The sequence below is a fragment of the Cydia splendana genome, chromosome 3 (assembly GCF_910591565.1).
Source record: "Cydia splendana chromosome 3, ilCydSple1.2, whole genome shotgun sequence".
NCBI lineage: Eukaryota > Metazoa > Arthropoda > Insecta > Lepidoptera > Tortricidae > Cydia > Cydia splendana.
Genome location: NC_085962.1, coordinates 2978968 through 2998756, shown reverse-complemented (window position 1 = coordinate 2998756; position 19789 = coordinate 2978968). Strand labels below are relative to the sequence as shown.

The following is a 19789-nucleotide window of genomic DNA, read 5'->3' as shown; positions in this document are numbered from 1 at the left end:
AGTACGGTTACCGTCAGTTTGTCACTGACATAAACGCCGTCGAGAACGTAATTTACTTTCTATACATCCCGTTTGCACTAATATGCGAGTGCGAGCGAGATGTATAGAAAGTAAATTACGTTCTCGACGGCGTTTATGTCAGTGACAAACTGATGGTAACCGTACTGTTGCAAAGCGACGAAATCGCGGAGTGAGCCACGCCTGACAGTGGTATTGTGACCATACTGGTCACACCATTTTTACATCTGACACTTTTGATCTGTAGCTTAAGTCTGAGAAACAAAGACGGTTTAGCCAGACATATTCAAAGAACGTAACAATTATAGTATTATGACGGCGTACTATGTTCGTGAGAGTCGGGTATGTAGAGGTACAGTCCCATCGGTTTGCGAGCTAACATCTCTCACATCGAAAACAACATTTTGACCTGTGGGCGCAGCACGGTTCCATTTTTATCGTCTATCACTATGCGCGTCCCTTTCGCACTTACGTACTTGTTAGAACGTGACAGGCATGGTGACAAGGGATAAAAACGCGACCGTGCTAAGCCGCCTGTACGGATATTAATGGTCGTTCTTGTCTACGTGACAGCGTGATAAAACGGTGTCCATCACTTCACATCACTTTCTATCGTACGGTGTTAAAAAGTGACAGTTATTTTATCACGTGGATAAAGATGGATAAAGCTATCCACAATAGGACTTCTGTAGCTCAAGTAGGGGAAATAAACACGGTTTAGCCAGACATATTCAAAGAACGTAGCAATTATAGTATTATGACGGCGTACTATGTTTGTGAGAGTCGGGTATGTAGAGGTAAAGTCCCATCGGTTTGCGAGCTAACATCTCTCACATCGAAAAGAACAACATTTTGACCTGTACGGATATTAATGGGAATACAATACCCGACTCTCACGGACTCTTGTCTACGTGACAGCGTGATAAAACGGTGTCCGTCGCTTTCTATCGTACGGTGTTAAAAAGTGACAGTTATATTATCACGTGGATAAAGATGGATAAAGCTATCCATAATAGGACTTCTGTAGCTCAAGTAGGGAAAATAAACACGGTTTAGCCAGACATATTCAAAGAACGTAGCAATTATAGTATTATGACGGCGTACTATGTTTGTGAGAGTCGGGTATGTAGAGGTAAAGTCCCATCGGTTTGCGAGCTAACATCTCTCACATCGAAAAGAACAACATTTTGACCTGTACGGATAGTAATGGGAATATAATACCCGACTCTCACGGACTCTTGTCTACGTGACAGCGTGATAAAACGGTGTCCGTCACTTTCTATCGTACGGTGTTAAAAAGTGACAGTTATTTTATCACGTGGATAAAGATGGATAAAGCTATCCATAATAGGACTTCTGTAGCTCAAGTAGGGGAAATAAACACGGTTTAGCCAGACATATTCAAAGAACGTAGCAATTATACGTACTAAGACAGCGTACTATGTTCGTAAGAGTCGAGTATGTATTCCCATTAGTTAGCGAGCTAACATCTCTCACATCCACAGAACACCGTCGTTACGTTGGGCGCAACTGATCGGAGCGGCGCGCGAACAATCTTATATTTGACCTATACACCATACGGGCGGTGACCGCGAGTCGTCCTATAAGCTCGGTCTATAGTATAGGGGTTGGTCTGTGCTCACATCGAAAACAACATTTTGACCTGTAGCTCAAGTCGGGGACATCAACACGGTTTAGCCAGACATATTCAAAGAACATCTAATACCTATAAACGAGTAATTCTTGTATATATATTTACTTATTTATACATATATTTCAGGGATCTCGGAAACTAACGATTTCGATGAAATTTGCTATATGGGGGTTTTTGGGGGCGATAAATCGATCTACCTAGGTCTTATCTCTGGGAAAACGCGCATTTTTGAGTTTATATATGTGTTCCGAGCAAATTAAGCTCGGTCTCCCAGATATTAGCAATTACAAGTATTTACAGCGTACGCTATTGCCATTCGTGACAGTCGAGTATGACTTCCCATCGGTTAGCGAGCTATCGGCTCTCACGAGCTCGTGCCAAGTTGCATCGAAAACTGTAAAACCGTGGTTTCTTGCAGGAATGGGAAACAGGTATCTGGTAGAGTGAGATAGCTTTCTCCTGCTTTACATAGCAACGCGCAAGAAAAAGTTGTTTACTTGGTACAGGAAATATATAAATACTGCGGCGGCGGCACCAACGACGCCATGACAGTAATGCAACGACAGTTGCCATCGGAATGCCACCTTTAGGGCTCACACTAACGTCTCCCGAGCGTCGGCGTCTAGTCAACTCTATGGCTGCTGCTCGACGCAACGTTAGTGCAACTGCGCAATGACGCTATTTTCCATAGCGCTGACTACACGCTACGCTCAAAAGACGCTAGTGTAAGGTAGACTGGACACGTTAAGAGCCACCCCACACTAGCGTCTCCCGAGCGTCGGCGTCTAGTCAACTCTATGGCTGCTGCTCGACGCAACGTTAGTGCAACTGCGCAATGACGCTATTTTCCATAGCGCTGACTACACGATACGCTCAAAAGACGCTAGTGTAAGGTAGACTGGACACGTTAAGAGCCACGCCACACTAGCGTCTCCCGAGCGTCGGCGTCTAGTCAACTCTATAGCTGCTGCTCGACACAATGTTGGCGCAACTGCGCAATGACGCTATTTTCCATAGCGCTGACTAGTGACTACACGCTACGCTCAAAAGACGCTAGTGTAAGGTAGACTGGACACGTTAAGAGCCACGCCACACTAGCGTCTCCCGAGCGTCGGCGTCTAGTCAACTCTATGGCTGCTGCTCGACGCAACGTTGACGCAGTTTGCCCAGCGACGCCATTTTCCATAGCGCTGACTATAAGTCTGTATTTAAAAAAGAGTAAAAACAACACAAGCCAAGCCAGGCTTAACAAGCCATTTGAGGATAGATGAAAACATTACATGATCAAATAATGTAGGTTAAAGTCAGGTCGTTCAGTCACAGATCCAGGTGGTTTTGTATTTGGTTGGCTAATCAATAAATGTTATAAGTACCCGAAAATGTACAAACTATTTGTTTACTTTTATTTAAGTACCTAAAGATACAGAGTATAGACGCCGATGCTCAAAAGACGAGTGTGGGGTGGCCCTAATACTCGCTAAGCAATAGCGATAAGTAAGTAGGTAAGTCGGTCCGTCGTTCCCATCACGGACATGAACCATCCTCGGTTCATAAATGGTGTTAGACGCTCTCCTGGCCTAATTCAATTATCTTTACAGTTGGGCACCCTGATTGAATTCTAAAGATATGAACTCTAAAGGTTTTTGGTATCGACACAGTTCTTTAGCCTTCCTTAAAACAATACGGACGTAATTTTTCATTAGATCCGCCTATATATTTCGTCAGCTGGAAATAGTAGTTTGTGTTACAAGGAATCAAAATGATATATTTCCGTCAAGGGCGTACATTGAATCCTGAATGAAGCGATGGATTCTACAATAGAATCCCGAACGTAGTGAGGGATTCTAAAGTAGAATCCTGAGCGTAATGAGGGATTCAAGTGTTAACGCCCAAGACGAAATAATTTTGATACCGTGTGACGCATACTGCTTTTCACATCAACTATGAGGGAAATAAAAAAATCTTAGTGGTGACACTACAGTTGCCACTTTTTAATTTCTACTCTTTTTTGCCAGGCTGTACATACGATGTTCATAGTTAATTATATTAATATTTTATAATGGCAATGACATGTAAACAGAAAAGTGCCACTTTGATCCCTCCTAGCAGGGAAGAAAAATCCATTTTCTGAATAGGTGATGTAAAATAGTAGTTTGTGTTACAAGGGATCAAAATGATATATTTCCGTCAAGGGCGTACATTGAATCCTGAATGAAGCGATGGATTCTACAATAGAATCCCGAATGTAGTGAGGGATTCTAAAGTAAAATCCTGAGCGTAATGAGGGATTCAAGTGTTAACGCCCAAGACGAAATAATTTTGATACCGTGTGACACATACTGCTTTTCACATCAACTATATATGAGGGAAATAAAAAAATCTTAGTGTTGACACTACAGTTGCCACTTTTTAATTTCTACTCTTTTTTGCCAGGCTGTACATACGATTCGATGTTCATATAGTTAATTATATTAATAGTTTATATTGGCAATGAAATGTCGTTAAACAGAAAAGTGCCACTTTGAACCCTCCTAGCAGGGAAGAAAAATCCATTTTCTGATCAGGTGATGTGAAAAAGAAATTCGTCATTACCAACCTCGAAAGCATCATTCAAATCGTCCTACTAACGGCAAATCTCTTGATTGACCGTAGGTGTACTCTATGCCATTGCCATAAGGCTCCCGAATACTCAGTAACAATGTATACGGTGGTCATTATCAACGCCTGTCACCGATCGGCATTTGTTTCCCATGGCATTGCAATTACGATTTTCGTCACGTCCACCAAGCCTCCCACCTTAATATGTCCCGATGACCAGTTTAAAGATGAATCTGGTAGCCTTATCAACTGTTAGTAAGCAGAGACCATTAGTTTACTGGTCGTGTCTGTGTATGCGGTTAGTAAGTGATGAGGAATGTCCTGAATTCCGCTAAACTCGCTAAAGGTTCAAAGAACGAACGAATTCTGGTCGCATATTTGTAGATACTATTTCGTCTTGTTAGTCGACACACGATAATAGTGTGAATTGTGTATGGAAGAGGTGATAATGTTTAATGTCTTTATGATTGGTGGGTCATCTTTCCCAAATCTAAAAATTCCCATACGAAACGTTCTCAGTGTAGTTTCTTCTTTTAATTGGAAAGTTGTTTTTTATGGCAATTCGTAGGTAGGAGGGGGGGTATTCATTATGTTTTGTCCAATTCTACACCATTCGCCCGATTCTCCGTTCGTCTAGTCGGTCTCCGTTCGTCCATTTCTCAGTTCTCTGTAACCAAAATAAAATCTTCGGGCCTTTGGTCCCCCGGTTCGTTCGGTTCGACACTTAGTATTGTCGATAGCATGAGCGCTTTTGAACCAAAGTACTTTACACTTTCAGTGCTAAGATCCCCATTTACAAACACAGAAAGTTTGTTATAGAGATGTAGAGTCATCTCTAATAGTAGATTGTTAACCAAGGGTTGAAAGGCACCCATTTCTGTCGAGGTAGTTTGGCGCTCGAACGCAGTGAGAGCGCCAATAGTCCGAGACGGAAATGGTGCCTTTCACCCGAGTTAAACACTCTACTTTTCATATCGAATGCGAGGAAACCAAACAAGACAAGGCAATTTCTCAAAATCAGTAATTGAAGTACTTACCTAATAGACCTACGGCCATCATTTTTTTCCTTAGGACTTACTTGCAATCGGAGACTTTACATGTGTGAAGATTAATAACCCCTAGCGAAAATCATTTAGATTGCAATATTCACGAAAACACACATTTTTAACAACCTGCAGTAATTTTAAAATTATTTGTTCATTAAAGTATGAAAATCAGCGGGATTGCCTCTTACTTTTTACACGACTGCCCAAAAAAAAGAGTGTATTGTTTTCAGCGTTCATGTTTGTATGTATGTGAGTTTCTTTATTCCACCTTAACTTCTGATAGCCTTAACCGATTTAGACGTATGGTACATCATTAGAATCCTTACGTCATCCCGGGTGACATAGGCTATGTGACGTCATTATAAAAACAATATGGCGGACTTAATACGCCATATTACGCAACCTTTAGAAAAAAATATCGTGCAAACCTATCGAGTAGGGTATCAAAATGAAGGGCTGTGAAAGCCGATTAATAATATATACGCAACATGTGGGTTTAAGTTTGAGAAAGTAAGAATTGACAAAATATGTTAAGAAAAGCTTATCTCATAAAACCAAATATTATTATTGAATGGGACATTAAAAAGAAGGGGTTTGACCGCTGATCATAAAAAAATATAATTTTATTATATTAGGTACAGTATACTACTCATAGTTTTTAATACACTTTCTAAATTGCGCTAATGGAATCGAAAAGTTTAAAATATAGCTTCTATTTATCAATCGATATGATGCAGTCTCTCTAAGCTAACTCTGCACCAACTTTGGTAGAACAAATTGTGAAAGTATCATAATAACCGTATGTTTTTATTTAATTTTAACATTTATGATGATGATATTTTCACACTTTGTCTTAGCGAATGCTATGCAAAGTCAGCTTGGTATTTTCTGGATAAATGATTTCTTCTAAAAATAATTGTAGATTCTTTCCTAGGACGCCCGACGTACGTGGCGCGCTGTACGCGTTCCAAAACCGGGCGCCTTCGGTGTCCTCATACTAAAAGCGTCGGGCGTAGCCCGACGTACGTGGCGCGCTGTACGCGTTCCAAAACCGGGCGCCCGCATACTAATAGAGTCGGGCGTAGGTAGCCCGACGTACGTGGCGCGCTGCGCGCGGTCCAAAGCCAGGCGCCTTCGACCTTCTCATACTAAAAGTGTCGGGCGTAGCCCGACGTACGTGACACGCTGTACGCTTACCAAAGCCGGGCGCCTTCAGCGTTCTCATACTCAAAGCGTCGGGCGTAGCCTGACGTCCGTGGCGCGTTGTACGCTTACCGAACCCGGGCGCCTTCGGCGCCCTCACACTTAAAGCGACGTACGTGGCGCGCTGTACGCGTTCCAAAGTCAGGCGCTTTCGGCGCCCGCATACTAAAAGAGTCGGGCGTAGGTAGCCAGACGTACGTGGCGCGCTGCACGCGGTCCAAAGCCAGGCGCCTTCGACCTTCTCATACTAAAAGAGTCGGGCGCAGCCCGACGTACGAGACACGCTGCACGCTTACCAAAACCAGGCGCCTTCGGCGTCCTCATACTCAAAGCGTCGGGCATAGCCCGACGTACGAGGCGCGCTGCGCGCGGTCCAAAGCCAGGCGCCTTCGACCTTCTCATACTAAAAGTGTCGGGCGTAGCCCTACGTACGTGACACGTTGTACGCTTACCAAAGCTGGGCGCCTTTGGCGCCCTCATACTAAAGCGTCGGGCGTAGCGCGACGTACGTGGCGCGCTGAACGCTTACCAAACCCGGGTGCCTTCGGCGCCCTCATACTTAAAGCGTTGGGTGTACCCCGACGTACGTGGCGCGCTGCACGCGTTCCAAAGCCAGGCGCCTTCGGCGCCCTCATACTAAAAGAGTCGACGTACGTGACACGTTGTACGCTTACCAAATCTGGGCGCTGGAGGCGCCCTCATACTAAAGGAGTCGGGCGTAGCCCGACGTATGTGACGCGCTGCACGCGGTCCAAAGCCAGGTGCAAATCATAAAACATATGGTTGGTTTAAAAAATCTAAAAAGTATAAAATAAAATAAATTAATTAAAAATTAAAAAACACGACTGCGAAAAAGCGAACTGAAAAGACAAAAATAATTTTTAGTTGTGTTAGTTACCCAGTCACATGATTGATATTTTTCATTGACTGTACCTGTGTATTTTATTTCGATTGCAGTCGGGGACCTTTTAAATGGGAAAATGTCAATACATCAAGGTCCCCGACTGCAATTGAAATAAAATACACAGGTACAGTCAATGAAAAATATCAATCATGTGACTGGGTAACTAACACAACTAAAAATTATTTTTGTCTTTTCAGTTCGCTTTTTCGCAGTCGTGTTTTTTAATTTTTAATTAATTTATTTTATTTTATTAATTTTATACTTTTTCGTTCTAAAAGCCGCAACAGACCACCGGACCGCACCGCGACCTTGGTGCGCCGCACCACGTAATAACATAATAAAAGTATTTTAAATATTAAATAACAATTTAATTAATAATATAAGACATTTTTATCTTGTATTTTATTTTATTTTCATGGATATAGTGCTAAATAACTTTAAAAACCAATTTAATATCGTACACACGTTTAACTGTGGCTGTATAAGATTTTGCCTTTGCTCATTTACGTAAGTGTGAGGTTTAAAAAAAATTTTTGGTGTATTCCTTTTGGTTCCCGCCTTATGAAATTGAGTAAATAGAATTCAACGAAAGAAATCAAGAATAATTGGTTTTTAAGAATTTACTTACCTCCATCATTTTTTATAAAAAAAAGGATCAACGTGGGATTAGTAAAATTAAACAATTACCAATTGTTCCAGGCGAAGAAATAAAGACACTATTTTTCCATTTTGTTTCCACACAGTTGTTCGTGGGACGGGGACGCAGAGGAGTACACCACTTTTCTGCACTAGAGCATAAACGTATCACTTTCTGCGCACCTTTTAGAACAACAACGACCCACTTTCAGAGCATGAGATATGAAAAATAATAAGACCATCTTTGAGGCAGGTTTCATGAGCACATTGCAGAAGTCGACATGAATTCATAATGCATGATTTCAGGGCAACCTGATCCCATAGCCCAGTCCAAAAATCGTTTTAGCTTGCTGAGATACTCGGAGACTATTAGGTTCTTCTTCCTGGTTTCCTCTGACTTGATGTAAAGTTTATTTCCTACACAAAAAAAATAGAAAGTAACTAAACATCCGAAAATCTTCACAAAAACCATCAAAGCAAAACACGACGGTCAATCACAGCTATTCGCGATCACGACCGGCCCTCACCTTGGCCGGTGAACGGACGCCCAAACGCGGTCGTCGAACCCGCGAGAACTTGACTGACTGTAGGCCTTATTGCCAAGACTTAAGGTATACCAATGATCAGTCAGTTGTGTTGCCCGCGCCTCGCGATCATCGTCCACATAATTACTACGTAGACTTTATTGTGAAGACTTAAGGTCTAGAACTGGGCACTCATTTATTGACTGCGTCTTGTGAGAGTCCACCGTCCACAGTTTGACAAGTCTTAAACCTTATTCTGAAGACTTATGGTCTAGAACTGGTCAGTCATTTATGATCTGCGTCCTGAGAGAATCCTCGTCCACAGTTTGACGAGTCATAGGCCTTATTTCGAAGACGTAAGGTCTACGAATGGTTAGAGAGCTGCCTTTAGTATACATCCCATGCCTATTAGTATGCTCAGTGTCTAGAATAAGATGGGTGTGGAAATTCCCAAGATATCATTTCGGCGATCATCTTTTTTCTGCAACTGTTTAAGTACCCGTAGAACTGTAGAAATATAGAAAAGAACAGCAGACACTTTGGCGAAAGAGGGCGACATTTGGGGGCTATCTAATTTCGAATTTAGGAAGAACTTACCAAGATAATGATGGACATGGAAATTGCTGTGATGTTAGGTATGGCATGGCTGTTAAGTCACGTTACTGTATTAGGTAAGGTAAATTAGGTAAGACTATCACCGGGGTAAGACAATCACTAGTATGGAATCCTACATACTGTTTGTCTTGCCCCATTTACCTTATATAAGTACACTTAATTTCGTATTGATTCGGTTTATAGCAAACGAACATGCCATTTCCAAGATATTTTGGTGGGGTCGTAAAGGAACGCCTTGAGGAACATCATATGGATGTTACCGTGAAATGTGCCTACTTTGCTCCAAAATTCGAAAAATAAAAAATATATTGTGGTAAGTATTTTGATATATATGCGGATTTAAACCATTACATTATTCAGTCGACAGTAATGACGCGCTGCAATACTGACGACTGCATGCTGATTTATGGTAACATTCCATTTCTGACCGCAGCTGGACTACGGTACCGAACGACGCGATGCAGATGTCGTTGGAAATGGACTGTCACCTTTAGTCTGAATCCGAACGGTACCTTAAGGTAGGGACTGAGATGAATTAAGTAACTTAGTAGATAATCGTTGCTAACATTACATGCTTGAATGCTTGAGTATTTGACCTTACAACATAATACGGTTGCGAGAAATCTGTTTTTCCGCCGACGCAAACACGTGAATACGATGTGTAGATTACTTCTCGGAAGATACATTTATATGTGCAAAAACAGTATCTACCTAGTTACCAACTTTTTTTATTGGCCTATCTTAGTGTCCCACTGCTGGGCTGTGCTCCCCTCGGTTTCTCTACTCGACCCTGTCGTTGGTAATTTTTAAATTTTAGTTGGTCACTGTCACGCCCATCTACATTTACTGAGCCAGCAATCCCTAATTTCCCGGCCTCTCAGTACTAATTCTTAAATACATGACAACAGGCCGGCAATGTAAACAACAGACCGGCAATGTAAACAACAGGCCGGTAATGTGGACATTGCAGGCGCGTGAACGCAGTGATTGACCTCACGTGCGTGGAATCCCAGTTTTTCTATATCATGCGCACGCGACTGTGATGCGTAGATTAATTTCTCGCTCCGCAGATCCTATCGTGTATAGATCACTTGAGAGAAATATGCTCCAATCGCGTTTCTTCATAGTCTACTTGCGTAGTTTTAATGGTACGTAACCTGATATGCAGTTCTTTTCAAAGAAGTAGAGACGCATGCCGCTAACTTGAAATCGCAGAATTGGATTAGCATAAATAGGTACTTAAATATTGCTCGGATCACGCCAAAACAAAAAGTTAAGTGTACCAATACCAATCAATAACCTCGCTTCGTAACTATTCATTAGGAAAACCTGTAATTTTGATATTTTGTAACTTTATTCGTAAAGCGGTAAAGCCTACCAAATTATGTGTTACTTATTAACCGTTACAAACCCATCTAACTGCTTAATTAAGTACCTAATTCATCATAACATTAACAAGCAATGAACTAGAATAACTACAAAAGTCTGACTAGGAGGTCAAAACCGGCTAAGTGCGATTCAGACTCGCGCACGAAGGGTTCCGTACCATTACGCAAAAACCGGCAAATAAATCACGTTAGTTGTATGGGAGCCCTACTTAAATATTTATTTTATTCGGTTTTTAGTATTTGTTGTTATAGCGGCAACAGAAATACATCATCTGTGAAAATTTCAACTGCCTAGCTATCACGGTTCATGAGATAGAGCCTGGTGACAGACAGACGGACAGCGGAGTCTTAGTAATAGGGTCCCGTTTTTACCCTTTGGGTATACGGAATCCTAAAAATGACCCCACGGGTATTCTTCCGCGAGTGACTGAACTGTAACTACGCGCATGTTTACAACGACAAATATTGTAATACCGCGCTAGAGGTTTTGACTTTTATTTACCAATCACAACTTTATGTAGGCTATTTATGGAGAAGGGATAACTTTTAGTGATATATGTCAGATAAGTTGAGTCATATGGACGTTGTTCGAAGTTCTATATACATTTATATTCCATTGCTGGTTAAGCCTACTAATAGATATACGTCTTACTTACGTTACAAGCCCATCCAACCGCGTAATAAATTCATCATAAAAGGGAAGACGCCCAGACCAACATAGTTACTTACCTACCATTACCACACGTATTGTTGCCATTGCCAGAGATGCTAATTGGAGCCAACGGCCGGCCAAGGTGAAAGTCATGGCCGTATTCTCAAAACAAGTCAGCTTGTCTAGTATAATATGATCTGTACCCGTCACCTACGATGACAGTGTCAAAACTGACATAATAATATACAGGTTGGCTAAAAAATAACTGCTGCCAGGGAGGTTTCGGGACTATACTATACTGAGCAACTTTTACTATGGGTCCAACCCCCAAATTGCGAGCGAATTCCCATACGGCACTCCCTAAGCAGCCGCTTAGAGAGTGCTCTATGGGACCAAGTCCTTCTTTTTTTGGGTGAAAGTTTTCATTTCAACAAAAAGCACTTTAATCAATGTTTTCTTTGTTTTTTTTAGCCTGATGATGCAATGAATAAATATATATAAAAAACCGGCCGACCGGAGTCGGACTCGCGCACGAAGGGTTTCGTACCATTACGCAAAAAACGGCAAAAAAACACGTTTGTTGTATGGGAGCCCCACTTAAATATCTATTCTATTTTGTTTTTAGTATTTGTTGTTAACTATATTAGCGGCAACAGAAATACATTGGGTACGGAACCCTAAAAAACAATATTTACCTTTTCTTCTTTACGGTCCTATCCGACATCCGATATCGGATCGGGCAACGTGAAAACTCTCTAAACAATAACATCAAGTTACTCTGTTAGTAAGTTTTCTCTAAAGTAATTGAGTTATATCGTGCGCGCGCACAATTAGACGCGCCGGGCCGCTGGGTGTCACAGCCTGATCTAATTATCACTGGAGATGAACGGCTGTTTAATGCATTTAAACTATTCATTACACGAGATAGATAAATTACTGTTTAATGCGTTTAAACTATTCAACACGACTATACAGTCCTGCTGCGTGACGATTAGTTAAATTAAATTGTTAATTACCTAATATATTCGGGTTTATACATTTATTTTCATACACATACATCTTATACCTTTAAACGAGCAATTCTTGTATATTTAATTATTTATTTGTATGTATATTTCGGGGATCTCGGAAACGGCTCTAACGATTTCGATGAAATTTGCTATAGGAGGTTTTCGGGGGCGAAAAATCGTTCTAGCTAGGTCTTATCTCTGGGAAAACGCGCATTTTTGAGTTTTTATATGTTTTCCGAGCAATGCTCGGTCTCCCAAATATACCTATAATAAAAAATCGAAAAAACGAAAAACCGGACAAGTGCGAGTCGGACTCGCCCACCGAGGGTTCCGTACTTTTTAGTATTTGTTATTATAGCGGCAACAGAAATACATCATCTGTGAAAATTTCAACTGTCTAGGTAACACGGTTCGTGAGATACAGCCTGGTGACAGACGGACGGACGGACGGACGGACAGCGGAGTCTTAGTAATAGGGTCCCTTTGGATACGGAACCCTAAAAAGGGATGTAGATAACTAACCTCTGCATAGAAACTTGTTTATATGGGGGATCAGTTACCTCTGCAGTTTACTGTACAATGTACATCGAATTCTACGAGTATAAACATATTTTCCCTAATGCCAATATCCACTAACCACTTAGCAAGCATGCACATTGCACAATGCATAATTGCACTGCCAGACGTTAGATAGATACTTAGCACAGAAAGTAAAACAGATGCAACACAACATGGCGAATTAACAAAGCGAATTGACCTCAATTTGTGTACGAATTGAGAAGTGTTTCAATTGTGCGCAATTTGGTCAAAAAAACGTCGTTAATTAAATTAGAGCATTTACCTCAAAACGCAATATTTGATGTAATTTTTGAGAATTTTATTTGCACAAAAGTACTTAAGCGAATGAGGTGTTCATAATAATCTGACTATGTTACTATAGGTGAACCAGGATCTATTGAGGGTGCGCCATGTTACGGAAATTTGATGGTACTAATTTCTAGCAATGGCAACAATTTTAATAATAGACAACATCTACCCTCTATGATAGTTGTCAATATTGACAATGTAAACATTGCTTTGTCTAGTTTCGTGTGAATTATTATTAGACTGCAATAATCATGCCGAAAGTTTTAGATTTTACAGAGAAAAAGTTGTAAATAGTGTATATAGTTATTTATTGGAAAAATAACGTGCGGGAGAGAAATTTCTTCCATTAGAAAACATAACGAAATTACCACCTGAATTGACGGGTAAGTTTCAAACTTATGGACAAATGTCACTATAGTCAGGTCGTCACGATTTGGTTGATGTCTTGTAATAATTTGATTTGTGTATTAGGTGTATCGCATGCATCGGTATCACGGATTGCTAGCGAAGGGCGTAAGGGCGGAATTAAACGACCAAACCTAAAAAAAAGAAAACAAAAAAAAAATAGATTTGGATGATTTTGATTTATGTGTCATACGTCGTAAAATTCACGAATTTTATAGCGTAAAAACCGAAGAAATATCCAAACATCAAACTTCGCACTTATTAAAGTTGTCGGAATAAAACAAAAATCATCTGCCAATTTCTATTGTCCCCACTATACAAATTGTTGCTATATAAAATTCAAAACGAGCGCCCTCTTGACAATACTCCCAAAGTTCTGGTTTACCTATACAGCAAATATTATGCCTACACAAATACGCACACAAACACAAATTATCGGTCCGACATGGCTGAAATTATCGGAAGTGCCAATCCGATTTCGGATGTCGGATGACCCCTATGAGGAAGACAGCTGTTAGAGAGTGCCCCGTAGCACGAAGTCCGCCTTTTTGCGTTGACATTTCTAGTTTGCCATGCAGATTTCTTAAATTATTAAATACATAAGGTGGTGGTACTAGTGCTCGACATGCTAATGCCCAATATATGGCAGCCTGCTGTCACCTCTATTGACAATGACTTAAATTTTTTGATGACATGTACTGGGACCGCGTTGAGCACCAGTCACCACCTTACAGAAACCTATGTTATACATTTTACTTCTATCCCATGTTGGATCGTACAATGTGAAAACGCACTTAAGGTTATCAGATAATGCAACGATAGGTCATTGACCTACACATGGCTAACACATTGATAATCATGGCCACGCGAGCGCTGGTTTTATGGCCACTTATGAAAACGTCTTTATTGCTTTAACGTAATGTAAATACGATTTAAACGCAGTTATTAATACAGTGAAACCTGGTTAATTGGCACCTGGATAAATGGAAAACCTCAATAATTGCAACCAAAAGTCCGGTCCCGGTCCCTTGAGACCAAAAGGCCTCTATAATTGAAATTTTGGAACCTCTATAATTGCAATTTAGATTTTAGGGCTTTTCGTAATTTTGCCTCTGTAATTGACCACGTCGCAACTAAGACCTCTATAATTGACACTGTGCTAAAAAAATCCGTTATTTTTGCTCTCCTTTGTACCTCTATTATTGAAACGAGTCTTACTTATTACCTCTGTAATTGAAATAATGTAGTTTTAGACAGCAGAAACAATATTTTAATAGCAATGATCATTTTATTTATATCTTCATCCAGAATTCAATTTATTTATTGGGTATCTATCACAGCCTGTAGTAGGTGAAATATTTTTGATTAAATCAAAAACAAAGTATGCTTTTTACATTCCAATAAAACTTTCTTCTACAATTCAAGGGATTTTTTTAAACCCAAATGATTAATAAGAAAATAAAGTAGTAATTAATGTAGTGTAAAAGTGCAAGTATAGACAGAAGCTATATATAGACCAGAAACCCAGAAGGTAAGCGTGTAAATCTACTTTCAATGGTTATTTGCACCTCCATAAAATAAATTTGTCAGAACTCAACCTCTATTAATGAAAACCTCTATAATTGACACAACGATTTGTTGAACCTCGTTAACACATTCAACACCAAGAACCCGACTGTCGGGTACACTGTTCGTAGCGACTACGCGCTACATACGACGAAACCGTGGCTACGCGCTACGAGCGTAACCCGTAGCACTTAGTGGTATTGAATGTGTTAATTGACACGACCTGCTTAAATGAAAAACCTGGTTAATTCACAAAAACTGGCCGGTCCCTTGAGATTGCAATTATCCAGGTTCCACTGTATCATTAGCTGCTGATTATACTTCGCTAATAACACATCGTATAGTTTAAATTCTGGGTTGGAAACAGGGGCGTATTTACCTTAGGGCCATCCGGGCCATGGCCCGGGGCGCCAACCCCCAGGGGGCGGCATATGCCACCCCTGGCGGATTGCATTTTGTTTTTCTTCCTTGACTTTTGGGGCGGCGAAACGTATTGGCCCGGGGCGCCAAATTTCAAAATACGCCCCTGGTTGGAAAGTTAGATGGCAGTCGCTTTCGTAAAAACTAGTGCTTACGTTAAATCATGGGATTAGTTGTCAAGCGGACCCCAGGCTCCCATGAGCCGTGGCAAAATGCCGGGATAACGCGAGGAAGAAGAAGAAGATACTTTGATTTTTTTGCCATAGTGAAAATAGCTCAATTTTAATTGAACACCCCTAACCTAACTAGTCCAGACCCGTCCAGCTTTGAAAAGCTCGTTCTGGTTGGGTGCGTCGAAGGGAGAAGGAGTAGAGGCAGGGCTCCAACTCGGTGGTCTGATGCCATACGCGACGCTACGGGCGTCAACATCCAGGGATCAATACAGCTGGCCCAAGACAGGGGGGTTTGGAGAGCGGTGGTGAAGAACTGCACTCCTGATGGTCACTAACCGTCAGCCTTGAGGAACCGACTAAGAAGAAGAAACCTAACTATAGTAGGTCTACTACCTACTATAGTCATTTTATTGTAAAATATACTTACAGAAATTGAGGTAGGTACAAAGGCGAACTTATCCCTATAAGGGATCTTTTCCAGTTAACCTTCGAGTAGATGAGTGGAAAACTCTAAGCAGATAGACAAACTTACGGAATCTATGTACAATAATATTTGAAAAACTATAATCCTTATATATACCTATAAACTATAATCTATGCTGGAAAAATCTATGCTGAAATTATTAGGATTTTTGAAATACCGGTTCAAAAAAAGGCCTCTAAAAAAAGTCATTCCTCAATATCTCGTGACTAATAGCTTGAATCATAAACTGATACTCATTTAATTGTCTCTTTCCATCATTTTGATTTTTATTTGTTAGAAAAAGACGAACAGAACAGAATTTTGCAAAGTTTTATGACTGGCTAGTATACTCATCAGTGTATCTCTTTCTTTCCCAGGAGATGGACAACGTGCTAGACGAGGACGAGAGCGACTGGCTGATCGAGCGGGAGTCCAAGTCCGGAGTGGTACTGCACGACCGTCTCATGACGGACGCGGCGTTGGGAGCCGTACCGATCAAGACAGAACACTCTTACAGTCTACATTCAGATGGCGAATCCGCACCACCATCTCCACACCACACCAAAGTTGACGGTTAGTAACCTATAATATCTATACAGAGATATACCTATCTTCAAATTCAAGTGCTCTGAAGAATTGTTTGACTTGATGCTAACTGCTGCTTTCCACCACCGCACCGCTCGCCGTTGGCATGAACATCTTCACAACGTAAAACCTAAGTGGTTTAAGAGGAGTTTACTCTCACGGACGCTTCGGCTGGGGAATGTCCCATGCCGAGGTTTTCTCGAGGGCTACCGTATGGGATTCTTCAATAAAGGAGTGTACAGGTTTTTCAATGGTCGCCATTGAGCATGTAATACCCCATAAGTTGCAGGCGTCTGGCTACGGTGACCGCTTACCATCAGGGCCGTATGCTTGTTTGCATTTCGTTTGAATTTTGAACACGTATCAACTTATAACGACTTCGCGTCTAGCAGAGGTTGCAGCCCTCCTTTGTAGCGATCCCAGATTCTAGTTATAAACATAAAACTTCTCGCTCAAAGAGTTTGAAGAATTTTTCTCAAAAGAGTTTCCAAGCTAGACTTTTTATGCTAGTAAAATTATTTGTGTACAATCAACAGCAAATAGATAGCGACCATCGATAAATAGCCATATTGGAGAATTATATCGTAACATACCTTACCTACCATAGAAATAAGGATGTGTCATTTGACCACTTTAGCTGATACTATCTATTAGTCGTTGACTGAATCAACTGTTCAAACCTTAGAGGATATAACCAACGGAGACGCCATGTGTAAAATTTTCGGTACAAAATAGTCTGCCGTTTTTTGCGGAGGAGGGGCACATCAAATGTATAGGTACGTCATGTCAGATAAACGTCAGTCCATACATATGGTTGACATGTCGTTGACCATTGGCCGCCTATTTTCGACAGAGGGGAACGCCTGTTAATGGCGGCTCCATTGTTAATTACTCCGAGGTTCAAACAGACTAGAATTGGTGTCATAATCGTATTTTTAACTTTATTGACGGATGACTCCGTTCAAAATTTATGACAGCACACAAACAGTACATGTTTGTAATCGCGTCATTACTTTTTATTGGTCTTTTGCTCCGTTCCATAGAAATACGGAGGCGGTATGAGCCATATGAAAAATATCATAAAGAGGCCCATTAAAACTTACATTAGAAGTGAAATTTTCACCATTTACTTAGCTATAGAATATATATTGTTAATATACTATATTACATTATAGTTCTAACCTAACCTAACAGAAATGTATCAAATGTCCCTACAATGACATTACTAAACCCACAATTGAGTAATTTCCCTATCACCGTTTAATGCGCCATTTAGTCACTAGAAAGTAAACGTGCATTTCCGTATCGCAACGGAATTTTTAAATATGGAGCGCACGTGAGCGACAATCCGAGCATTCTGGTACGGCTGCTTTTCTGGCCGCCCGTTTACCGTTAGCGTTTAAAAATTGGAATATTCTTTAAAAAAATAGTCCAGTTGTGTAAAAAAGCTGTATTGTATCTGCTTTTTATCTTCATGGCCAGTATGTCCACTACTTTGTTGGAAGTTTTAATGCTTAATCAATTTTTAGGGTTCCGTACCTCAAAAGGAAAAAACGGAACCCTTATAGGATCACTCGTGCGTCTGTCTGTCTGTCCGACCATTCCCCCCCCCCCCCCCTTTATCTCTGAAACTACCGGGCCTAAAATTTTGAAAAAAATACACTAAACAGTACTTTACCATTAGATGACAGGAAAACCTATTAGAAATGTGCAGTCAAGCGTGAGTCGGACTTATGTACGGAACCCTTGTAACGCGAGTCCGACTCGCACTTGACCGGTTTTTAAACATGCAGATACGTCTGCGAGCGATATTCTAAATTTTTTGACCGAAGCGTAGCGAAGGTCTACGTTTTGACTCGGGCATTTTGCTTTCGTATGTCTGTCCGGATCACCGGACCTGTCACTTAAACTTCGTATTTTTTTTTAATAAATTAAAATTTTTGTATTGTTGATTGATCAAACCGCTGTGTGGCGCTGTCATCGTGCACGGTCCCAATAAGCTATGCTCGCGAGGTCTACAGCTCACAGAGCCACTAGTATTAATACATAAGTAAGGGAAGGAATGGAAAGATTTGCGAGATTCTGGTAGGCTTCCGTAGCTCAATTGGGAGAGCTAACGCACGGATTGCGGAGCTGCGGGTTCAAGTCCTGCCGGAAGCGTAATTTTTCAATTTTTTCCTTTAATATAAAGTTTTTATGCTTTTCTAAACTGAAATAACGGCTAACGCCCTGGACCTCTAGGATACCCCCTCACGGAGATACCCGTCCCAATTTCTTTAGTATACCTATGCAATCTTAGAAAGTCTTTGACCAACTCTAAGGCCTACTTGCACCATTCCATTAACCCGGGGTTAACCGGTTAAACTTGGAGTTACCATGGTTACCACTACAATTTGACACTATCTTATCTTATCTTATTGTTTTCGGGGGCCCTTGCGGATACACTTCGAGCCATAGGGATCTTTTGTGCAATTACCCCCTAGAGAAGATCCGTCAACTACTCAAGACCTTTTCCAACCATATCCATGTGTCGGATGATGGAGCTCATGGCTAGCGTTTTAAAGACAAGACAATTTGACACTAGGTTACTTAACGGTTTAACCGCTTAACCCCGGGTTAGTGGGATGGTGCAAGTGGGCCTAAGGGCGAGCAGTACGTGCTTGCACCTCATATGCGAATCTCTTACGGGATCACGGTGAGGTGCTGCCATCTTTGGAAACAAGTCAAATGTGAAATAACGATTTACAGAACTGTTAACCACAGCAATTACAACACACGTATGTAACATAATGCATGCAGTAATGACTCTATTTACCTCAATAGTTGCCAGCATTCCGCGCGATCAATGAGAGATGAGAGTTCGTATGCCATGCTCTTTTATTACAAGCTTTTATTTAGTTTCACCTGACCGTTGTCTGTCTGTAATCAAATCTTGCAAGTTAAATTTGATCCACTTCCCGGTTTCCGATTAAGCTGAAATTTTGCATGCATGTATAAATCGGATGACAATGCAATATTATGGTACAATCGAGCTGATCCGATGATGGAGACAGGAGGTGGCC

General features: G+C 41.0%; 1 protein-coding gene and 1 long non-coding RNA gene across 3 annotated transcripts in view; both read left to right on the top strand.

Moving 5' to 3' along the window:
• The window catches only part of LOC134806470 (uncharacterized), a 484735-nt gene that overhangs the window by 183247 nt on the left and 281699 nt on the right, over window positions 1-19789 (top strand). The gene's annotated exons all lie outside the window — the stretch shown is intronic.
• The window catches only part of LOC134806419 (cyclic AMP response element-binding protein A), a 196361-nt gene that overhangs the window by 155892 nt on the left and 20680 nt on the right, over window positions 1-19789 (top strand). For both annotated transcript variants that reach the window (XM_063779687.1, XM_063779686.1), the window contains exon 2: window positions 16520-16715. In XM_063779687.1, coding sequence (XP_063635757.1) covers window positions 16520-16715 — 196 coding nt within the window. The remainder of the gene's footprint in view (window positions 1-16519; window positions 16716-19789) is intronic.